This window comes from Rhinoraja longicauda, chromosome 11 (genome assembly GCF_053455715.1).
Source record: "Rhinoraja longicauda isolate Sanriku21f chromosome 11, sRhiLon1.1, whole genome shotgun sequence".
Taxonomy (NCBI): Eukaryota; Metazoa; Chordata; class Chondrichthyes; order Rajiformes; family Arhynchobatidae; genus Rhinoraja; species Rhinoraja longicauda.
The window spans coordinates 37527998-37553164 of record NC_135963.1 but is presented as its reverse complement, the minus strand read 5'-3'; the positions used below and the strand labels follow the sequence as shown (position 1 = coordinate 37553164).

Here is a 25167-nt window from a genome sequence, read left to right as displayed (position 1 = left end):
TCTCTTTTAAATTCATCAGGAGAATTGGCATTCTGTGGCAGAGAATTTCACAAATTCACAACTCTCTGGGTGAAAAAGTTTCTTCTCACCTCAATTTTAAATGACCCTCCTTTATTCTTAGACTGTGGCCCCTGGTTCTGGACTCCCGCAACATTGGGAACATTTTTCCTGCATCTAGCTTGTCCAGTCCTTTTATAATTTCATATGTCTCTATAAGATCCCCTCTCATCCTTCTAAATTCCAGTGAATACAAGCCCAGACTTTCCAATCTTTTCTCATATGACAGTCCCGCCATCCCGGGGATTAACATCGTGAACCTATGCTGCACTGCCTCAATAGGACAAAATGGTAAAGGACAAAATGCCGTTAAGCTGGAAAGAATGCAGTAAAGACTTGAAGGTTTGAGTTATAAGGAGAGGTTGGACAGGCTAGTGCTTTATTACTATGAGCAAAGGGATATTATTACAGATATGTATAGATCCATGAAGGCACATGCGCAGGGTATACACATAGTGTGATTGTGCACAGTCTTTCACTTAGGGTTGGGGAATCAAGAACTGGAGGGAAAGAGAAAAAAATTAATAGGAACCTGAGGGGCAGTCTTTTCACACGGAGGATGATACGTTTGTGGTAGGAGTTTCCACAGGAAATGGTTGAGGCAGGTACAACAACATTTACAAGGCATTTGGACAGGGATAGGAAAGGTTCAGAGATATGGGCCAATCGCACGTAAATGGGGATAGGTTAGATGGGTATCTGAGTCGGCAGTCGAAGGGCCTGTTTTCATGCTGACTTTAATCACTGGGTATTCATTAAAGAGACAGTCAACGTGTAACTTTATATGCAAGTTTAATTGAGAATTGGAAGGACCTCAAAAACAGTTGTTTTGAAAGCCAGACGTCTCCGAGATGGCACATTTGGTAAATTAATTTGTAGTTTTGGGTACCATAACATCAAAAGGATATTAACGTATTGACAAATGTTCATAGATTAGCAACAATATGATTCAAATACTTAGGGATTGCCTCTTATTAATGAAAGGGGCCTGGAGGACTTGTTTTCATTATAGAAAAGATTGAATTTGAACTTGATCCAGATTTTTTAAATGCTGAGAGATTTGGATGGTGTAGATGTGAACAGGCTATTTAACTTGGACTGCAAGTATTGATATTCTGTGGTTTTGAAGCATGTGTTTGATTTTGGATGTGGCCAGATAGAAGGGAAAATATAATGTTGAGGATGGGAATTTCATTCGGTAAATGTGATTTACAGAATCACATATAATTCAGTCGTGTTGGCATGAACACAGTGTCTGAATAACATGTGATGTGGTAAACAAATGGGCACTAAAACTGAAGTCAGGATTTTAGATTGGGTAATGCGAGTGTGTTTAAGGGTCTGAGATACTTTAATACTTTTCAATCTAGTTTTGAACATGTAGCTCGTGACCAATGGTAGATCTGAAAGTGCTGGAGGAACTCAGCTGGTCAGGCAGTATCTCTGGAGGACATGGATAGGTGATGTTTCGTTTCAGGACTCTTCTTCAGACTACGTCGCCTATCCAGATCCTCCAGAAATGCTAGACAACACACTGAGTACCTTCAGCACTTTGCATTCTGCGCAAGATTCCAGCATCTGCAGTTACTTATGTCTACTGGTGATCAGAGGTGCTGTGCAGTCAAACTAGTTCATCCCATGGACAATGGCACTCTCCAAATGGTTATCGATGATTAGCCTCAAGAAAGTGCATGTTCAGGCATTCTGTTCCCTGAGGCAGTCTCATTTTTTGATCTTTCTATTTCTCCCACAACTCAGACCTAATCTCAAAATGTGGCAATAACTATTTTTCTTCCAAAACACCTCCCATACAACACATATAATCTTGTCATCTGATATTATAGATAGTAGTACAGGGTAAAAAACAAACATAAAAATAGAAGAGTCCTGACCAAAACATTGTCTGTTGTTGAGTCTGAAGAATGTTCCTGACCCACAATGTCACCTGTCCATCCCCTCCACAAATTTAGTGTAGCTTAGTTTAGAGATGCAGCGCAGAAACAGGCCCTTCGGCCTACTGAGTCTGCACCGACCAATGATCCCCACATAATAACACTATCCTACTAACACACTAGGGACAATTTACAATTTTACGGAGGCCGATTAACCTACAAACCTGCTCTTTGAAGTGTGGGAGGAAACCAGAGCAGCTGGAGAAAACTCACGCAGGTCACAGAGAGAACGCACAAATTCCATACCAGCAGCACCTGTAGTCAGGATTGAACCTGGGTCTCTGGCGCTGGCAACAACTCTACTGCTGCGCCATAATGCTGCCTGAGTTGTTGAGTTCATCCAGCACTTTGTTTTTTTGCTCAAGATCCCAGCACCTGTAGTCTCCTGTATCGCTAAAAAAATAGATTTCAGTATTGAAAATCAAAATATGTGCCTGACTTGCTGAGTGTTTTCAGAATGTTCTGATTTTGTTTTAATAGCAGTATTGTTTTCATTTAATTTTATCTATTTTCAATGAAAATGTTGTGAAAAATGAGATGAAAAACCTATATTGTTTATTCCTTTTTCTCAAGTCAATACCAGGGTTCAAGATGGCAGTATCTTTATTCGGTGCATTTGTTCAATGTAAATCCAATTTAAATGTATAAAATTACCATTAGGCAATTGACAGCAACAGTTAAGTGTAGATCTGCTGATCTGCTCTGATCTGAAGTATATTGTGCTGCGAATGCAAGTTCCTCTTCCGTAGACAGAACTCAGAGAAAAGACTGAAAGGGCTGAGGTGTCCTGAAATAACATCCAAGTGGCAGAATATGCCAACAACCTGCTGTGCTGAATCAATTAATAGTGGATGGATGTTTATGAGTGCATTCCCTTGTCAAGTGAAGAATGTGGCATATGATTAATCGTGACCCAGGTTCAGGTCTATTTTCTTTTCATCCTTTTTTAACTTGTCAGTGGGGAAATATGCATTGCCCAGGCTGTGAGAGCAGTGGAACCCGATGGTGTGAGGGAGGATAACCACAATTCACCCAGATAAACATTGCTGCAGAGCGCTGGCTAGGGGGAGCTGTAGAGTCCTGTATTATGAATGACCCAAACCTATTTCAGTTACAACCACCAGTAAGGCAGCAGGATGGCACAGCGGTAGAGTTGCTGGCTCACAGCGGCAGAGACCCGGGTTTGATCCTAACTGTCTGTACGGAGTTTGTACATTCTCCATGTGACCTGCGTGGGTTTTCACCGGGATCTCCAATTTCCTCCCACACTCCAAAGATGTAGAGGTTTGTAGGTTAATTGGCTTTGGTAAAGCTTATAAATTGTCCCTAGTGCAAGTGCACAGGGATCGCTGGTCGGCATGGACTCGGTGGGCTGATAGGCCTGCTTCTGCTCTGTCTCTCTAAACTCAACTAAACAGTGCTACAGAGTACTGGAAGGGAGGAGTTGGAGAATCTCAGGAACTGTGTCTCGAAGGAAATATAGAGTTTAGAGATTCAGCATGGAAACTAAGGACAACTTACAAAAGGCAAGTTACCTACAAGCCTGCACATCTTTGGAATGTGGGAGAAAACCAGAGCACCCAGAGATGCTATTGTGTTCAGAGGGATTCGAGTGATTTCAGTCTGAATAATTGATATGGTTGCTTGGAGATGTGGTAGACATCAGAGAAGGGAGACATCAGAGGTCAGAGATGAAAGAATACTGTGTTTACACAGAATACGTATGGAGGAGACAGAGTGAAGAGGTCTCTGAGTTTTAATCTGGAGTGGAGTTGCTGGCTCACAGCTCTAGTGACCCAGGGTTCAATCCTAACTTCTGGGGCTGAATAAATGCCTGAAGATGGCACACTTTCCTTGTGATTGCATGGAACTCCTCTGAAATTCCCCTCCCCTGTTTCCTCCCACATACCAAAGACATGTGGATTGGTTGGTTAATGGTGGCTCATGTGCAGGCGAGTTGGTGATTTGATGAGAACGTGGAGAGAATTGTTTGAAAAATGGGTTTAGTTTAGATATTGTATAAATTAGTATTTGATTACTGGCATGGACTTGTTTGGGCCCAAGGGCTTGTTTCTGTGCTGTATAATCTCTGAGGATGAGAATTTTAAAATGGATGTGTTGGGAGCCTGTAAAAACAATGTAGTGAATATGCTGACATGAAGCTGAAGTATAGGCTGTGGGAGGTAGACCTTTTTAACTTTAGACTTTAGAGATACAGTGCGGAAACAGGCCCTTCAGCCCTCCGAGTCCACGCTGGCCAGCACTAGCACTATCCTACACACCAAGGACAATTTGCAATTTTACCAAAGCCAATTGACCTACAAACCTGTATGTCATTGAAGTGTGGGAGGAAACCGGAGCACCCGGAGAAAACCCACGTAGAAGGGATCGAACAGGGCTCTCTGTGGCACTGTAAGGGAGTAACTCTAACGCTCAGCCACTGTGCCGCTCCATACTAAGATGCTGATGATTTTGTAGACTTTAAGACTTTAGAGATAAAGTGCGGAAGCAGGCCCTTCAGCCCACCGAGTCGGTGCCAACCAGTGATCACCCCATATACTAACTAGCACTTTCCTACACACTAGAGACAAGTTACAAATTTACAGAAACCAATTAACCTGCAAACCTGTATTTAACCTACAAACCTGTAGAATTCTGACTAAACTGAAACTTTGCAGAGGCAGTCCTGGAGAGTATGGAATTGTCAAATCAGGAGGAAATGAAGGCATGAAAGAGGGTTTGAGCTGAGGCTGGGCCATACAAGAGCATGGGTGTTAGCAGCCAATCTTGGTCACAACATGGAATGGAGAAGTCCCAGCAGATCCCATGGGAACACTCGTTATTTTAAGTGATGTCTGCTCTCTGTTTCAACCAAAAGTGCTGGTGGAACTTGTTGTGTTGCAGTATTTGTTAGGCGGGATCTCTGGATTGATTTCAAATCGGGACCCTTCTTCAGTCTTGAGCTGACCCAAAATGTCACATGCCCATTCCCTCTCCAGATGCCGCCTGACCCACTGACTTCTTCCAGCATCTCGTGTTTTGCTCAAGGTTTGAGCATCCGTAGTTCCTTGCATCTCTGATCTCTGTCTCTTGTTTTGAGAGAAGGCGGCCTTTAAGGAAGCAATAAATTACATTGCGATGTTTGAAAAATGTTGCCATGAGAAATGGCTCCATACCTTTCTTTAATATTATGCATAGGAAATTCTAGTACAGTAGAGAGGCAGAGATTTGATGGGTGTGGTGGTAACCTTGTTATAACTATCAATGAAGAGTGAGTTGAAATCAACTCGAAAGCCAAAACAAGCAATTTTTTGGTGCCAAATAATCATTTCCTGTTCCAAAATCGGAGTGCTGAAAGTCAGACATGTGAGCCTGCTCTGTATCCTCAGTTGCAAGTGTATTATAGTTTGAAACTGAACGCAGCCTTGCATTACAGATTTCTTACCCTGGTCTGCCCTCTTGTTAGGGTGTAATTATCAGAGAAGCTGTATTTATTGTTACATCTTTGTTGTAAATTCTGAACTCAATTGCATTGAGAAAGCAAACTATTATCATTGAATGCACTTGATGCCAACCAAATGTGTGTACGATATCTATGCCACGAATGAAACAGATATTGGGGATAGATGACAAATATATTTTCAGTAGGAACATAGTGGATACAATTTCACTGCTTTTTGCGTACGTTTGAACACACTTAATTATGTCGATGTACTTTGAAACATGCTCTTGTAAAACTGTTTGTTCCATATACATATAAAAATGCAGTTCTGTGTAGTTTTCAGCAAAGGTCTTTGATATGTTTGGACGAAAACTCTAAAAACATTCAACGGCACATCTGGTTTTCAAAGTAGATGCGGGTTGCTCATTTGTCATCACCTCACCCTCTCTCCGCAACTCCATCAATAGGTTTTGTAAACTTCAATAATTCTTCAACGGGATAGTCACCGCCATGTAAATAGGCACCTAACCCTGTCAGAAAATTACATATTGAGCTCACAATCCTGTTGATCCAAGCCCCGCTGCTGCCTTTATTGTCCTTCCCATTCACCTCCTGAGAAGTAATTATTGGCCCTAACTATTTAATGACCGAACTGTACGTTTTGTGCTTTTCCTGTTGCAGCCTTTTCAAGCGGATGGTTGGTGTGACACCATCAACAACAGGGCATTCTGCCAGTATGACGGAGGCGACTGCTGCCCGTCAACGCTCTCTTCCAGAAAGGTGAGGTTAGAGATGGGAAGCATTGTGTGTTCAGAATTAAGAGAGATGTCAGGATATTCTAGTGAGATGATTCAGTCAGAAGTAACCCTACCTCTTAGTCCATTCTCCATTCAAGTTGTATAAGTAAGCCATTGGAAATTTTAGTTTAGTTTAGAGATACAGTGAGGAAACAGGCCCTTCGGCTCATTGAGTCCATTCTGACCATCTTGCCCATATATATATATATGCCATAGTGTGTAAGATAGTGCGAGTGTACGGGCTGATCGCCGGTCGGCGCAGTCTCGGTGGGCCAAAGGGCATCTATCTCTAAAGTCTAAATCCCCATGCGAAGCAAGCTTAAGACCAGTAGCTACTGGCTTGATGCCCGTGGAATGAATTGGTAGTTCAAATAGTTCTATGTCCTGCACATGAGGGGCAATTCACAGAAGTCAATTAACCTACAAACCTGCACGTCTGGGATGTGGGAGGAAACTGGAGCACATGGAGAAAACCGTCGCAGTCACAGGGAGAATGTGCAGACTCAGTACAGACAACACCCATAGTCAGGATCGAACCTTGGGCTCTGGCGTTGTGAGGCAGCAGCTCTATCGCTGCACCATTATGCCACCTTTTAATGGTAATGGTGGACCTTCTTTTAGAATTGATGTTGAATTTAAAATCATCTATTCCTGAGCGAAGCGTTTGGCTCCATATTATCTCATGTGCAAAACATCCTGTCATCTTCTTGCCCACTTACTTGTATTTATTATTATTTATTATTTGTCTCTGAAGAAGTGTTCTGACCCCACGCAGCACCTATTCATTTTCTCCAGAGATGCTGCCTGACCCACTTAGCTACTCCAGCATTTTGTGTCTATTTTCGGTATAAATCAGTATCTGCAGTTCCTTCTTGCCCACTTATCTATATTACTTATCCAGACTTCCCACTTCTTAGTTTTCCACTTTGTTTACCACATTTTCTATTTAGGAGATTAATGTGGATTGCAAAAACCTGTATGTCCAGCTTTTATCCCTGTGACTTTATGCACAATCAAAAGCTGGCCAATACACCAAAAAATTGTACCCTCAGTTCTTGAACGATCTGCACAATTCCAAATCCAGACACAGCTGCAGTAAGGTATGGGATGCTGACATGCATTTTCAACATTTTGCATGGAGCCTGATTATCATCATATGTATGGCATCCTTAATGTAATAAAATGCACAAGATAAGATTTGAACCACAAATCAATCCAACACATTTTAGTTAAGGTAGTTTTGGGAAGCTTTACAAAAGTCTCATAGAAATAGTACGATCTATGCTTTTCAATTGATTAAAAGTGTAGAATGTCCAACAGTGCAGTTGTTCACCAGTACAGTATGTAATATAATACTGCATAGTGGCACAGTGGTAGAGTTGCTGCCTTACAGCGACAGAGACTCGGGATCAATCCTGTCTGTACAGAGTTTGTATGTTCTTCCTCTGACCGCATGGGTTTTTTCCGGGTGCTCCGGTTTCCTCCCACACTCCAAAGACGTTTGTGGGTTGATATAAAATGCTGGACTAACTCAGCAGGATAGGCAGCATCTCTGGATAGAAGGAATGGGTGATGTTTCAGGTTGATTCCATTCCAGAGATGCTGCCTGTCCCACTGAGTTACTCTAGCATTTTGTGTCTATCCTTCGTGTAAACTAGCATCTGTAGTTCCTTCCTACCGTTTGTGGGTTAATTGGCTTCAGTAAAATTGTAAATTGTCCCTATTGCGTAGAATAGTGCTAGTATACGTGATGATCACTGGTCGGCGTGGACTCGGTGTGTCGAGGGGCCTGGTTTCACGGTGTTTCTCTAAAAGTCTAAAATCTAAAAAGTCTAAGTACTCATGCAATGCAAGCCTTACACCAAAGCCACTGACTTGATGTCCGTGGATGAAATTGGTCGTTCTAAAGCTATAAAAGCAAACCGGAGGGACGTACAATAGTCATTGGGTCGTTGGACTGTTGGAAAAAAATCATAGTCGGCTCCTGTCTTTGCCTGATGACATGCATAAAAAGCAGTCAGAATCCATAGGAACTAGCCATCCCAGGGGGTGATACCAAGGCCATCTCTCCAGCAGAGGCTGCTGATGAGGGAAGAACGTTTAAAAGTTAGGCCTAATAATTCATTCATTAAACAAAATGATGTCACTTTCCCAATCTTGGCTCCAAGCAAAGAAAACAGGGAAACCTCCTTTAGTTTGTAATCATTATTTTTATTTCAGCTAAAGTTTTAAGGTTTGAAGGATTGCCCAGTAGGAATATTGACTGAAGTTATAAAGTTAAATTTATGGTAATGCTATTTACTGTGACTCTTTTATTTGCAAGCACAGTGGGGGACTCTCACTGAAACACATCTTAAGCTGCGTGCTGTCTGCGCCAGTAACTGCCCCACTAAACATTTTATTACAGTATGTCTGTGCTTTGCATTCATGGCTAGAATCCCACTGCCACTGGCTATTTGAGGATTCTAATTAATGAACGTCACAGTAGGATATGTTTTTGCTCAGAAACACTGGCTTATGGAAATAATCACTTGAAAATTTTTCAGATGTAAATATTTTGTTTTGGGCAATAATTCAATGCAGTTATTGAGTCAGGTAATTCACTGTGTTGGAGACTGGATTTACATCCAATGGGGTGATACCAGGGAACGTTGCTATTTTGGATGGAAATATTAATTCTAAATACTAGGAATTATTGTCCATCAATGGAAAGTGACTCTTGGTTTCAGTGCTTTGAGGAGGAAGGAGTCTTGGTATATTTCCCAGCCAGAAAATCAGGGTGACGCAATGGTAGAGTTTCTGTCTTACAGCGCCAGAGTCCAAGGTATGATCCTGACTATGGGTGCTGTCTGTATGGAGTTTGTATGTTCTCCCTATGACCACGTGGGTTTCCTCCGATAAAAAAATTGTGAATTGTCCTTAGAGTGCAGGATAGTGCTAGTGTACGGGAATCGCTGGTTGGCTCAGACTCAGTGGGCCGAAGGGCGTGTTTCCGCATTGTATTTCTTAAGTCTTAAAGTCTAAAGTCAGACAAGAGAGTTGAGGCTGAAAGGGAGGTTGGGATTGACTGGGAAAGCAGTATTCAGTCCTGATGGGGCTTATAAAGATCACTGTATCTGCAGCTCCTTGTGTCTCCATATCATATCATATCATATATATACAGCCGGACACAGGCCTTTTCGGCCCTCCAAGTCCGTGCCGCCCAGTGATCCCCGCACATTAACACTATCCTACACCCACTAGGGACAATTTTTACATTTACCCAGCCAATTAACCTACATACCTGTACGTCTTTGGAGTGTGGGAGGAAACCGAAGATCTCGGAGAAAACCCACGCAGGTCACGGGGAGAACGTACAAACTCCTTACAGTGCAGCACCCGTAGTCAGGATCGAACCTGAGTCTCCGGCGCTGCATTCGCTGTAAAGCAGCAACTCTACCGCTGCGCTACCGTGCCGTCCATCTGCAAGTCTTTGCTGTCAGTGTCTTAGCTTTGGGGATGACTGACTCATACTCCATTTCTGTGGTGACTTGAGCACAATGTTGAACATGCGAACTCTTGCACAGGTGGGGCGGGGATGCCTAAAGTGATGGGTAGGTGCATCATTTGTGTGACGATGCATTGGTTCTTCTGTTCATTTTCGACTTCAACGTGCTCCCGATGCATGGAAATGAGTTTCAAACATTGAAGGCCAAATGGTCCTTCTGCACTTTGAATGATCATGGACCAGAGAAGGCCATGTATTGATAGGAATCTTACATTGCTTTTCAAGAATTGTTGCTTCTGTCCACCCAGTAAGATGCTCCATGGCAGGATTTTGAATGGAATGGCAGTGCGTGGTCTGGTGTTGGGAATGAGACTAACTTGCTCTACCTAGTGGAGCTGATTGAGTGTCATGTGGCTGGGAGGGATCATGCTGCTGCTACTGGTTTGCTTATCCTTCCAGTGGATTGGGAGAATTTTGCAGAGATGTTGGTGGGACCTTTCCAATGCCTCGACTCATCTTTTCGACGTAATCCAGATATCAGAAGCACAGAAGTCACGGGCTTCAAACCTGACACCAAACACATTTGCAAGGATACAACCCCCATTGGATGCACATTGACAGCGCACACTAACGTCTCCCTTTAGCAACTATAATACTCAAACTGGCTGGTCTATACCTTGCAGACACAAGGAGATGCAGATGCTGGTTTACAAAAAAAGCTGAAGTAACTCAGTGGGTCAGGCAGCATCTCTAGACAAAATTGATAGTTGACGTTTTGGGTCAGGACTTCTTCAGATTGATCAGTAGGAAGAAAGGTCCCGACTCAGAATGTTCTCCAGAGACTTTGGCTGCCCCACTGAGTTTCTCCGGCACCGTGTCTTTTTTTTAGTCATAAGGTCATAAGTAATAGGAGCAGAATTAGGCTATTTGGCCCATCAAGTCTACTCCGCCATTCAATCATGGCTGATCTCTCCCTCCTAACCCCATTCTCCTGCCTTCTCCCCATAACCCATGACACCCATACTAATCAAGAATCTATCTATCTATGCTTTAAAAATATCCCTTGACGGCCTCCACAGCCTTCTGTGGCAAAGAATTCCACAGAATTCACCAGCCTCGAACTAAAGAAATCCCTTCTCACCTTTGCAAGAGAGAGTTAGATTTAGCCCTTCGGGCTCAGGGAATCAAGGGATATGGGGAAAAAGCCGGAACGGGGTACTGATTCTGGATGATCAGGGCCGAATGGCCCACTCCTGCAACTATTTTCTATGTTTCTATGTAACATCCTTGAATTCTGAGGCTATGACCTCTAGTTCTAGACTCTCCCACTAGTGGAAACATCCTCTCCACATCCACTCTTTTCAAGCTTTCACTATTCAGTACATTTCAATGAGATCCCCCCTCATTCTTCTAAACTCCAGCGAGTACAGGCCCAGTGCCATCAGACGCTCATCAAGTTAACCCACTCATTCCTGGGATCATTGTTGTAAACCTCCTCTGGACCCCTTCCAGAGCCACCACATCCTTCATCAGATATGGTGCCCAAAATTGCTCACAATAGTCTATACCTTGTAATGTTATCCATGCAACCATTCCTCATGTCATTCGTATAATACCACAGCTTAGTTCCAAATGCATCTTAATACCACTGTTCAGATTTCCTTTAAAGCACGAAGGTAGGGACAGGATGCTGGCCTGATGCTACTAGAGTGATGCCCTCTGCTTACCAATAAAATACTGTACCCACCTGTACAATGCTCAGTGTTTTCAGGCAGTTGTAGATTGTGAGACAACACAACACAAGAAAACATGCACCTTCCTGGCACCAGAATCAAACGTTTGTTGACTGTACATATGGTACGAATTTCAGTATTTTATTTCCTTTCCTAAGTGAATCAGGATGTTAGATTGCCTCAACCATTTGGATATTTGGAGGGTTTGCACTCATGATGAAGATGTGGGGTAGTTAATGATCCCTTCAGTTCCAGATTTAATACCAAGTTATTAGAAACAGTAAGCTGGGGAGAGTATGGCTGTGTAAGCAGGAAATAAATGTCAGCAGTCTTCTGCAATGGGAAGTCTGACGCAGGTGACTGACTTCCGACTCTTAGATCTGGTTCTGATATTTACAGCATCAATATTGGCATTTTCGTCAGGAAAGACTAATTGGCGTTGGCTTTAATCACAAATCATTGGCCGATGAAAGCTACAGCCCAAAATCAATAATATTACTTTAATATATTACGTTTCCCTCAGTGCTTCTATACAAGGGGTTGTAGGGGGCAGCTAGAAATGGGGGTAGGATTCCCATGATAGATGAGTCACATGTAGAATCAAAGCTCTTGTGCATGAAAACAAGGAGAAGTTCGTGATGACCTTTTCCTTGAGGAAACAGACTCCCGGCACTGACTGTCCATATAACCTGGTGAAGTAAGACTACCGTGGTGAGGTACTGGAGACCTGTCATTGGCAGTAGCGCTGTATTAAAGTACAGCAGCAGGGAAATCAGAGTGATTTTAAATCCTGGCCTTGGGCAAGAAGGAACAATTTATAGCTGGAGAGATCATTTTTATAAACTCAATGGGTAGAATGTAGGGGTGATCACGTTATGGGATTATATTATAAGCCTCCCAATAGCCAGCAGGAATGGGAGAGGTAAATAAATAAGTAATTTGCAGAAAGGCACAAAAGCAATAAGGTTACCAAAGTTGAAGTGTTTAACTTTTTTCCCAAATGATTGATTTTCCCAAACCATCTGCCAATGGATCAAGGACTTCCTGACCAACCGCCCCCAGACCGTCAAAATAGGCCTTCACCTCTCCTCCACCATTACACTGAGCACTGGCTCACCACAGGGCTGTGTGTTGAGCCCCATCCTTTACTCCCTCTACACTCACGACTGCGCCCCCACCCATCCCACCAACACCATCATCAAGTTCGCGGATGACACGCCTGTGGTTGGACTCATCTCAGGAGGAGATGAGACAGCCTACAGGGATGAAATCCAAAGGCTGGCAGCATGGTGTTCAGTGAACAATCTTGTACTGAACTCCTCCAAAACAAAGGAACTTATAATAGACTTCAGGAAAACCAGTGCAGAACACGACCCACTCTACATCAATGGGGTCTGTGTGGAAAGGGTACTCGCTTTCAGGTTCCTGGGTACGCACATCGCAGAGGATCTTACCTGGTCTACCAACGCCATCACCACAGTGAAGAAGGCACAGCAGAGACTCCACTTCCTGAGGATCCTCAGGAAGTCCAACCTGCAGGAGAAGCTCATGATGTCCTTCTATCGCTGCTCCATCGAGAGTGTGCTGGCATACTGTATAACCACATGGTATGCCAGCTGCTCAGAAAAGGACAGGAAGGCCCTTCAGAGGGTCATCACGACGGCCCAGAAGATCATCGGCTGCTCACTGCCCTCCCTGGAGCACCTGTTCAGTCTACGCTGCCTCAGTAGAGCAGGCAAAATAATAAAAGATCCATCCCACCCCGGCCACCGTCTGTTTGTTCATCTGCCCTCTGGTCGACGTTTCAGGTCGATCAAATCCCGAACAAACAGACTTAAGAGCAGTTTTTACCCCAGGGCCATACGAGAACTGAACACTACTTTCTGCACTAGGCAACTCTGTTAAAATTTTTGTACTTAATATAATTGTATTTATTTGTTTTTGCATTTATTGCATATATGTTTTTATGCACCGTCAGGATTGGCTATTTTTTAATTTCGTTGTACTCGTTGCAATGACAATAAATGAATATTATTATTATTATTATTATTATTATTCAAAGTATTGACTGCAATTGCCTTAGTGTCAGGAGCTTAGATGGGGTGGAATTTGTTGTGTATCCAAGATAGTTTTTTGAGATAGTATGTTGATAGTCCAACTTGAGATGGAGCTGTACTTGACCTAATCTTAGGAAATGCCACTGGCCATGTGGTGGAAGTTTTAGTTGGGGAGCCTGTTGGAAATGGTGACCACAATTCTGTAAGTTTCAAGGTAGTAATGGAGATAAATAAGGTTGGTCCTCAAGTTAATATCTGAAAGTGTGGGTATTTATCTCTCCCTTGTATAGAAGCACTGAGGGAAACGTAATATATTAAAGTAATGTTATTGATTTTGGGCTGTAGCTTTCATCGGCCAGTGATTTGTGATTAAAGCCAACGCCAATTAGTCTTTCCTGACGAAAATGCCAATATTTTCATGCTGTAAATATCAGAACCTGAGCATTGTGGTTAAGAGTAGGAAGCAATATTTGAGCATTGTGGTCAAGAGTAGGAAGTCAGTCATCTGTGTCAGACTTCCCACTGCAGAAGACTGCTGAAATTTATTTCCTGCTTACACAGCCATACTCTCCCCAGCTTACTGTTTCTAATAACTTGGTATTAAATCTGGAGCTGAATAATAAACATTTATTTTATATAGCGCTTTTCCAAGTGCTCAAAGACGCTTTACAAAACAGTCATGAAGGGATCATTAACTACCCCACATCTTCATCATGAGTGCAAACCCTCCAAATATCCAAATGGTTGAGGCAATCTAACATCCTGATTCAGTTAGGAGAGAAAATAAAACTAAAACTCGTACCATATGTACAGTCACCAAACGTTTGATTCTGGTGCCAGGAAGATGCATGTTTTCTTGTGTTGTGTTGTCTCACAAACTACAACTGCCTGAAAACACTGAGCATTGTACAGATGGGTACAGTGTTTTATTGGTAAGCAGAGGGCACCACTGTGGGGTTGAGAGGGGATGGAGTGGGTGAGGGAGGGAGCTGTGAGGGAAGGGGGTTGAGGGAGGGAGTGGGTGAGTGGGGGGGGAGGGGGGTTGAGGAGGGATGGAGTGGGGGGGGGACAGGGAAGTAGAGGGGAGGAGAGGGTGCTAGACCAATGCAGGAGAAGTTTGGGGCCAATGAGGGGGAGGGGGCTGCTGAGCCCATGAGCTGCCGCTAACGCTAAATAGCTGCACCCCCCCTCCGCTGGGAGGACCGGCGCCCGTCCCAGCGCGCCCCGTGCCTGACTTTCCTCCCCTGGTGCAGTGCGGAGGCAGATAGTTCAACAAGATGGCTGTCGCTGATGTTGCCGGCAATCGCCACCGTGCTGCAGGTGAGGCTTCGTGTCCACGGCTCGCTCTGGCTCCAGCGCTGGCGGCACGGGGCCGAGGTGAAGCAGGTACAATGATAAAGTTTAGAAGATATTTGGACAAGTACATGGTAGCAAAGGTTTAGAGGGATATGGCCCAAATGCAGGCAGGTGAGACTGGTGTCGATGGGATGTCAACATGTTGGGTAGAAGTGCCTACTTCTGTGCTGTATGACTCTGATTCTATCAGCAGAATTAAATATTAACAGTTCATCTCCACAAATCCTGTCCCACCTGCTGAGTATTTCCAACATTTGCAGATGTTATTTCGGATGTTCTGGCATCATGTTTGGCACAGACATTATGGGCTGAAGGGCCTGTTCCTGTGCTGTACTATTCTATATTCTGTGTCCTATAGCTGATGTTTTAATTTTGTATCACAAATAATTGCTGTGACATTACAAGGATACTTACACTATTAGTTACTCAGCTTACTTCCCTGTGATGTATCAATTAAAATGAAATTTCAATAATTTACCGAAACGTATTTACATTGATAGGAAAGGTTTAGAGGGATATGGGCCAAAAGTAGGCAGGTGGGATTAGTGTAAATGGAGATCTTGGTCGGCATGGGCAAGTTGGGCTGAAGGGCCTGTTTCTATGCCGCATGACTCTATGCCTCTATGTATTGCAAGATGTGTGTGTTTTCGAAGTTACAGGTGGCTTGGCAAAGATTGAGCTGGAACTTTTGGTTTAAAACTTTTGGAGAAACAGCGCGAAAATAGAGCCTTCGGCCCACCGAATCCCCACACACTAACACTATCCTAACACTATCCTACAATTGACAATTTTACCAACCCAATTAACCCACAAACCTGTACGTCTTTGGGGTGTGGAAGGAAACCAGAGCTGGAGAAAATCCATGCAGTCATGGGGAGAACGTGCAAACTCCATACAGACAGCACCCGTAGTCAGAATGGAACCCAGGTCTCTAGCGCAGTAACTCTACAGCTGTGCCACTGTGCTGCCCCCAGAACCTTTGCTGAGGTACTTCTTGATGATGGACATCAGAGCCATCAAATAGCTGTCATTAAGACACGCTCCCTTTCTTTTCTTTGGCACTGGGATGATAGTGGTCTTCTTAAACCAGGTGGGAACCTTAGTTTGGTGTACGGAGATGATAATGATGCTCTCACATACTCTTGTCACCTGGTCCATATAGTTTTGAAGCTCCATCTGTGACAATACTTTCCACAGGTTCACTCTCAGCAAGGCTGATCTGACGTCTGTGATGGTGACTCTGGGTAAAGGCGCATCCAAAGCTGTTGGGGTGGGTGACATAAATTAACTGACCGTATATTCAAAGCAATCATAGATGCATGGAGCTCATCGGATGAGGTGCATTTTTAGACTTGACGTTAGAGATACAGTGTAGAAACAGGCCCTTTGACCCACCAAGTCCACACCGACCAACGATCATACTATCCTACGTGCTAGGGACAATTTACACTTTTACCAAAGCCAATTATCTTATAAACCCCGCATGTCTTTGGAGTGTGTGAGGAAACCGGAGCACCCAGAGAAAACCCACGCGGTCACAGGGAGAATATACAAACTCCATACAGACAGCACCCATCGTCAGGATTGAACCCGGGTCTCTGACGCTGTAAGGCAGCAACTCTACTGCTGCACCACTGTGCAGTCCCTGTCTGCCAGCAATTCTGGCCAACTTTGCTTTGAAGCCTGTTATACCATGCAAGTCTTGCCACAACCATTGTGTGTCTATGTGATTAGTCTGGGACTCTAGCTTGGTCTGTATTTGTATCTTGGCATCCCTCATGACTTTGTAAAGTTCACAGCTAGATTTCTCTTCACGTGCTATTTAATTCATCAGCTATTTCATTCCTGCATTTGCCTGGGTTGGATGGTGTGGCATCTATTCCTTGACGTAAGCATTGTAGTTGCATAAAACCTTCAACATTGAGCCCAACATTTTTGGTACTTTCTTTGTTCGTAGCTTATCTGTAGTTTTATTGTTATTTATCTTAATACCCTTCCACTTCAAGTTGTGCTCTTTCCAATTGCTCCCCCGTAGGTAATTCCCTTTGCTGCTGACTGTGATGATCAGGATGAATGTACTTGCCGGGACCCAAATGCAGAGGAGAACCTTCAGAAAGAAAGACAACTTGGATTTCACTAACATGGAAGAGAAGTAGACACTGTATCATCCAGCCAGGAGCCTTCTGGCCTCGGTCCAGCAGTAATGTCACAAAAACCTTATTTTGTTCTATTCAAAGAAAGCAGGAGTTACAAAGGCAATGTTTTTTTTCTCTGTGAACTTGTGTGAGAAACAAATGAAACTGTCTTAACAATGGACATAAATGATAAAAAATTCAGCAGTTTCATTCTGACACCTAGAGGCTAAACTGTGCAGAAGTCAGATGGTTGCAGCACAGTGACTTTGTGTGAGATACAATGTGAGATTTGCATTTGACTTGTGCTCCTCCTGCATTCACTCAAGTTACACTGCTAGTCACTGCTAGTCACTCTTCCATACTTTCAGCTCATTCCCTTTTCTACAGAGCTCTTCGAAAGTGTCAAGCTCCCTACCTCCATCAGTTCTCTTGCCCACTTTCAGACTAAATTTTGAAGCCATTCCTCCCTATTTATGCCATTTCCTCTGATTTCAATCTCACTCACTCCCATCCTTCACCTAAGATGGAGGAATCAAAACGACTCAATATTGTGCTGAATGGCCATTTGCTAACAGCGACGTCATTACTCTGTTGATATTATGAATATGAAACATAGACGGAAACCTCTTCAACCATTCCACACCATTTCCAACCAACATTGGTATATCTACATCTACCCTGAACAGAAATACAAGTTAGTTGGTTGCAAGTAACATGCTGGTGAAACCTAATGTGTTGCTTAGAATTCTAACAGTCAACTCGGAAAATACCTCTGAAATAATAAAGGGATTACAAGCCCTGCCAAAACTGTGAGTCAAGCTCATGTTTGCTCTGCATTGGATAGATGAAGACAGTCTAATTCAATACCATGGTTTGTTTACCTGTATAGTTAGCTCATTAGTATCTAGTGTTCCATGTTTAAACCCTTTCGATTGTAAAAGCAGAATGAGAAGCAGCGAACCCTGTTAACCTAAGCAGGTTTGTTAATGGAAAAAGTTAAAGCCATACTGCAATGTAACATAGATGGAGATCATTCAGGTCGGTGCACTTGAGCTAACAGTTTGCTATTCAAGTATTCAATTGGTCAGTCATTGCTGGTCTTTCTTCACAGCTACGCGAGAGCACTCCACTTACAATATTTATCCAATTTCCATCCAAAGTTACTTTGCTCTTTTCAGTCAACACAACCTAGATCACAACGGCTCACTGCAAGTTGTTTCAAACCATCTTGGGCTGTTTGAATATCATCTTATGTATGTCCTGTCTACTTATTCTTATTTAGCTTCTCCTTATTTACTGAATTAAAACTATTCACAATTCTGAACACCTCTATCAAATATCCTTCTGACTTACCCCAAGCTGGACTTCACCAATTGACAGTCTCCAACCAAACAAAGCCCTTCATCCATGGCTCAATTTCGAGTAGATCTTTTCTATAAACTCTGTTCAAGACAAGTACATGGATAGGATTGGTTTAGAGGGATATGGGCCAAAAGCAGGCAGATGGAACTAGTTTAGATGGGGCATGTTGATCGGCACGGGCAAGTTGGGCCAAAGAGCCTGTTTCAGCGTTGTATGACTTTATGCCACTTTAACTCCAAGTCTGTGCCACCCTTCTAAAGGATTATGGCAGATCCAATTGCAACCTCAATTCTGCAAGGCCGTCTACCACCAGTAAGCCTTCAGCCAGTGTTTATAGTAATATGTAGGTTTTGCATAGTACACCAAAGTCTTTAGCCTGCATTTGTTAAACCAAAATCATTGTGAAACTAAGACAGAAACACAAAGAACTGCAGATGCCGGTTAACAAAACAAAGAGACACAAAGTACTGGAGTAACTTAGCGGGTCAGACAGCATCTCTGGGAAACATGAATAGGTGACATTTCAGGTCAGGACCCTTCTTCAGACTGATCAACTTAATTCTGTATCTAAACCTTGTCAAGGCATTGATGACAGCTGTGAGTCGAAATAACAAAACTTTTGAATAAAGTAAATAACCTCGTTAATGGAAAGAGATTTTGATCAAATCCATCGTATGATAGATCACAAAAGGAGAACAATTTCCCTTTGTCATCTCTGAAAAGTGATCTAATTGGTCCCACTCATCTCTTTCATAAGCTTGAACAGTTTTTTTCAAAAAATGTAAGGCCCAAATAATAACAAAACCATCCGTTTTACCTCCTGCTCCCACGTTCTAGTTCAATATCAAACTATGTTGAATCTTCACTTACCTCAGCCTTTTCTTTCTCTTCTTTTCCATTTGTCTGCTGTTCTTCCCTCTCTGTTCAATTATTCGACGGTAAAGGATGTACTAAATGGAGAACACGTCTTCAGCTAAAGTGATTTAGTAAAGTTTTGAATACATTTGCTCATTGAACTGGATAAGGCCTTCTTTGCGACTCTTTCTAACTTGGAAATATTAGCACCGTCCAGCCAAGGGAGGTAGTCACCATTTATACTTTAGTCCAATCACTGCAAAGGGCAAGAGTACCACAGAACAGCAGAACAATGATATCAGAGTCTTTCCTGTAGTCTTCCTGATGGACAAGTACTTCCCCTCTAGGTGAACTATGTTTTACAACTTAAGACCGAACACTACATCAATGTTTCCAAGGCTTAGCGTTTCTAAGGCACATCCACGCAGAAAGAATATCACAAAGAGGCAACAGTATTGGCAGTACATATGAGATCAGTGTGAACTGAAGAATTCCAAAACCAACAAACCTTCTGTGTCGGATGTTTACCGTCTTAGAGCTGCAAAGGAGGTTGGAAAGGAAACTTGTTGGGGCACTGCCTGACACCGCAGGACAATAATGTGAAGTCTGATTTTATAAATAGTGTTTGTATGGCCCAGACCACTATGGGTTAGTGATCAATGCAGTGTAATATTGAGCCATTTTAGCAGGTAGGGATTAATGTTTCCTGCACACTGTGAACAATGAAAATCAGGAAGGTTGATCAACTTCTTTAAGGATGTTCCAGACTCTAATCACTTAACCTAACTTGTGATGGCAATGGTACATCTGAATGGAAGGCGAGTGTAAAACTCTCTTGGAATTGGACCAGCAATCAGCTATTTCCATCTCTCTCTCGCAGATGCAAGCGCCATACTCTTAAGTGTCAACTTGTGACCCACTACTCCCAATTTAATGCTTAAGGAGTGTTGTGCTTCCCTAACCTCTTACTCCTGCTGCCGCATAACCCGTTTCCCTTTTTGTTTTCCACTTCACTTTTGTAGCGGCTTTGGATAAAACAAATAAACAGCTGTCAGAGATTTTTTATCATGCTGTGAAAGTCGCATCATCTGCAGTGCCTTTGAGATTCCCTTCAATTAAGCCCTGGCTGTTCAATATTGTTCTCAGGACAGCAGCACTCCTCCAATAAAAGCAGCATCTTATTTTCAATGTTCAGTGGGGCGTGAAGAGATTTGGAAATGTCGTAGGCTATATGCTTTCACTTCGAATGATTCACAGCTGTGACTGTGGACTGGAAGGGAGTCTGCAGTGCTGGGCATTTGGTGGCACCTCCCTTTTTAGGCTGGATCTGTTCATAGAAAGATAGACACAAAATGCTGGAGTAACTCAGTGGGATAGTTCATAGTAACTTCTCCTATGGGACAGGACAATCCATTCAGCTTTAGTGCAGCACAGATAGTTATTTATATAATGGTTTGCACCCATTAAATATAGTCACAACTTTATTCTTCCCCATCACCGAACCTCCTCCAGACCTCTAGCCCTACAAGTTCTCAACATTCCTCCAATTCTCTAGTAGCTGTCCAATTTCCTTTGTCTTATGACTTGACCCAAAATTACCTCTCTAAGTCACTTTATTTTCATTCTTAAATTCTCCCTCTGCCGAAGCTTCTGATCATCGGTTTTAATATCTTTGTGGCTCAGGTACAAAGTCTGGCTGAAAATACTGCTGTGAATCACCTTGGGATATTTCACTGCATTAAAACACTATTTAAATACAATTGTTGTTCATGGAACTTCACCTAGACCAATTAATGATGGATAATGAAATACAGCCACAATAGTTTTCAGTCTACAATCATTCTGATTAAGTCATCTGCTGCTATAGACAGAATCCTCATCAGGATAGAATAATGAATCCCTGGAAAGGTGTTTCTGGTTGCAATGCCATTGCAGGTGATGGGATGGAGTTAAGATCATTTGAATCGCCACATGTGTGGCTGTGGGTACAATGACAGACAAGTTTCACAGTTTAGATGTAGAACAAAAGACTAGTTTACAAACCCGCGTACAAGCAAGATCCAAGAAGTTGAAACAAGGAACTGCAGATGCTAGTTTACAAAAAAAACATGCTGGAGATCTAATTCAGCGGGTCAGGCAGCACCTTTGGAGAACATGGACAGTTGATGTTTCAGGTCAGTTACCTTTTTCTTAAGAGTCTGAAGAAGGGTTTTGATTAGAAATGTTACCTATCCATGTTCTCCGGAGTTACTTCAGCCCGTTATGTCTTTTTAAGAGCCAAGAGGTTTGGATTGGAATGTACTGCCCTGCAATGATTATCTGCATCCAATTGTTAAGCACCTTTTTACACTGTAAGATAATTTCGGACAAGCTTACACAAGGTCTTAGAATATATTGTGTCTAAAGAATTTGAAAATGCTCAAGAGAGCACCTCTTGTATCTGTCTGCTAAGATAATGCTTTAGTTTAATTTAGTTTAGAGATACAGTGTGGAAACAGGCCCTTCGGCCCACCAAGTCTGCGCTGAACAGTGATCCCCATACACTAGTACTATTCTACACACAAGGGACAATTCACAATTTTTTTAATCGTGGCTAATTAACCTACAAGCCTGTATGTCTTTTGAGTGTAGGAGGAAATTGAAGCATTGGGGAAAACCCACAGGGCCAGGGGAGATCGTACAAACTGTGCACAGACAGCACCCGCAGTCAGGATTCAACCCGTGTCTCTGGCGTTGTAAGGCACCGTGCCAGAAGGACACAGGGCTAGTGCTGCTTACGAATAAACAAAGCTAACTCAATAGAAATGACTGTGATGGATATAAGATTGTGTCACTGACAGAGGGCTATGTTTCCTGGTTCTTAAATGATGCATCGATTAACACTCCTGGTCCCTTTCATTATAATTATATACAACAGCCCACAAAATTGCTTATCTAATCTACTTAGCTAGCTTCATTTCTCTCTTTGCACCTACATCCCACTATATACCAGAAAGATAAACCATAAAACTCCAGCTATGCTTCAAAAATCCAGACTTTCAAAAGAAAGTTCAGCCACTTTACAGACGTTCCTTAAAGTGAGATTGAAAACACCTTAAGGTGTTCTTGAATTGTTATTCTAATCTTAGCCATGGTGATGTGTCCTGGGATTATTGCTTTCCTTGGCATTTAGAAATGTGCTTAAAAAGATGAGCTCCCACTTTTTAATAACTGAACATTTACACCTGTGGGCAAGTACTTAATTAATCCCGATGGGGTTCCATTCTTTACCACCTCCCTGAGCCCCAATTACTTCAACAGCTTGGTACCATGGATCATTATGGTTCATGGTTGGAGCCAGGTAAGAGAGGTGAGCTCTCTGAAGGAACCAGATCCAGATAATTCTGCATTTGCAGGCGGATGCAATTGAAAAGTTAAAGAGTGATTGCTAATGGAACATTCCGTACCATGAATGTCTTCATTGTCCAGTCCACATCCACATAGTGATAACATTTTAGGTGGCCCAAGATGTCCAGTCTTTCCAAAATGGGCAGAAGGCAGTTTATTGTATAGTTATGAAGAAGGTTTACACTGTGGGTTGATTTCATAACATTGATATGTGGGAAATGGGGGAAAAGGAGAATGGAGTAAAGGGATAGTCTAGTCAACATTTCAAAAGTTTGAAATGTCTAAAAACCACATGCTGTTCCTTGAGAAATGTCCTTGAGAAGAAATTTAGTTGGCCACTCAAAATGTTTAGCCTACTACGAAGAAGCTTGCAATAACTTCTCCATTAGAGAATAGTCTGAAAACAAGCGTGCGTTAGCAAATAATGTAAGAGTTAGTAAGAGGCTGTTGTACTGTTAAAGAGTCCTTTTTATAAGAGCTCTTGTTCAAATATTGAACAGAAAGATTAACCATTTAATGGATAAGTGTTCATACTTCACTCTGAAATACAGTGACCCTGATAAATTGTAAGCAATGTCTGCCACTTAGAGTATTATTTGATGTCTTTTAATGGTTGCTGCTCATTTATGATTTTTGTTTAAGTATTCTTCTTTAACTATTGTAATATGCACAAGACTGTGTTCAGTGTTGTCCACCCAGTCATTAAAGGGTCAAAATGTACCTTGTTGACATAGCACTCCACACTACTTATTGGAAGGCTTTATGAGGGTTGTAACAGAATGGCTAGAACATACTGTACCTCAGAACTAATGCTTGTGACTCCTTCCAAACCCAATCCAATGTGGGAGGTCCTCAGACCAATTTTCCAAAAGAGGGGCTGAAGAAACCAGTCACTCTAGGAGCTTTGTGTGTAGGAAGGAACTGCAGATGTTGGCTTACACCAAAGATAGACACAAAAGTTGGAGTAACTCAGCGGGTCAGGCAGCATCGCTGGAGAAAAGGAAAAGGTGATATTTCGGGTCGAGACGACTTACTCCAGCTTTTGTGTCGACTGTAAGAGCTTTGTCCGTTGTCCTGCCCTCAAACGCTTCTCAGCATAGTGCCCAGCCATTGGCAGAAATGAAGGAACCTCAACAAAAGCCAGTTCACGCACCCATACAATAAGAAAGCTTCTTTGCACAAACGTTCAATAGTAAGTGAAAAATCTGGACCAGGTGGACATGATTTTCACCAGATTCTGATGCTAAAAAGGAAGGTGATTTTTAGTGACTAGTGAGGACATCACTCACAGGCAACAAACTCACTCCTCTCTTGCTGGCTGCGGTGCTTTCTGTCTCTACTTCCCATGTTTAAGTGCGAGACAGTCAGACCTCACGCATACAAACCTGGTGCATAACCGTCTCCAATGCACTCTTTTATGCTGCTGATATACTCTGTAAAAAACTGGAACTCAACACACTGCTGAAGGATTTCTTTAGTGATTGGAGGGCTAATGAACACTGAACACAAGTCCAATATATTAAACTTTTTTTTGTTTCAACGCTTGAGTCTTATGGATTTATTGTGTGTATAAAATTGAACAAAAATAAAGTTATCCTCACAAATCAATGTGTTTTTTTACCCTTTCCTCGGATATAATTAGGACCTATCAGTCTCAATGCGGTCCAAATTCTTTGTTCGTAGAAGTGTTTACTTCAGTTTAGAGATAAAGCATGGAAACAGGCCCTTGAGCCCACGGAGTCAACGCTGACCGTTGATCACCCTTTCACATTAGGTATATGTGTAAGAAGGATGTGCAATAGCTAGTTTACACTGATTGGTTCAAGCCTGAAGAATAGTCTCGACCCAATATGTCACCTCTCACATTAGTTCTGTGTTATCCCACTTTCCCATCTATTTGCTACACACCAGAGGCAATTTACAGGGGCCAATTAACCTACAATCCCGCACATCTTTGGGATGTGGGAGGAAACCCGCCCAGTCACAGGGAGAACATTCAAACTCCACACTGACAGCACCCGAGGTCAGGATCGAACCCGGCTCTCTGGGGCTTAGAAACAGAAACATAGAAAATAGGTGCAGGAGGAGGCCATTCGGCCCTTCGGCCCTTCGAACCAGCACCGCCATTCATTGTGATCATGGCTGATTGTCCCCAATCAATAACCCGTGCCTGCCTTCTCCCCATATCCCTCGATTCCACTAGCCCCTAGAGCTCTATCTAACTCTCTCTTAAATCCATCCAGTGATTTGGCTTCCACTGCCCTCTGTGGCAGAGAATTCCACAAATTCACAACTCTCTGGGTGAAAACGTTTTTTCTCACCTCAGTTTTAAATGGCCTCCCCTTTATTCTAAGACTGTGTCCCCTGGTTCTGGACTCGCCCAACATTTTTCATGCATCTAGCTTATCCAGTCCTTTTATAATTTTATATATGTTTCTATAAGTTTCCCTCTCATCCTTCTAAACTCCTGTGTTCTTTACCTTCACCTTTCTAGGCCAATATCTCTCATGTAGTCCCTGTTGAGAATTCAGCTTCATGTAATTGAAA

At 42.7% G+C, this 25167-nt stretch overlaps 1 protein-coding gene across 1 annotated transcript in view; it reads left to right on the top strand.

Annotated features, from left to right (window-relative positions):
* Window positions 1-24211, top strand: part of pappa2 (pappalysin 2) — a 266339-nt gene extending 242128 nt beyond the window's left edge. Inside the window, exons 21-22 of the mRNA XM_078407399.1 lie at window positions 6133-6231; window positions 16917-24211. Of these exons, the coding sequence (XP_078263525.1) occupies window positions 6133-6231; window positions 16917-17021 (204 nt within the window). The 3' untranslated portion in view covers window positions 17022-24211. The remainder of the gene's footprint in view (window positions 1-6132; window positions 6232-16916) is intronic.
* The last annotated feature ends 956 nt before the right edge of the window (window positions 24212-25167 follow it).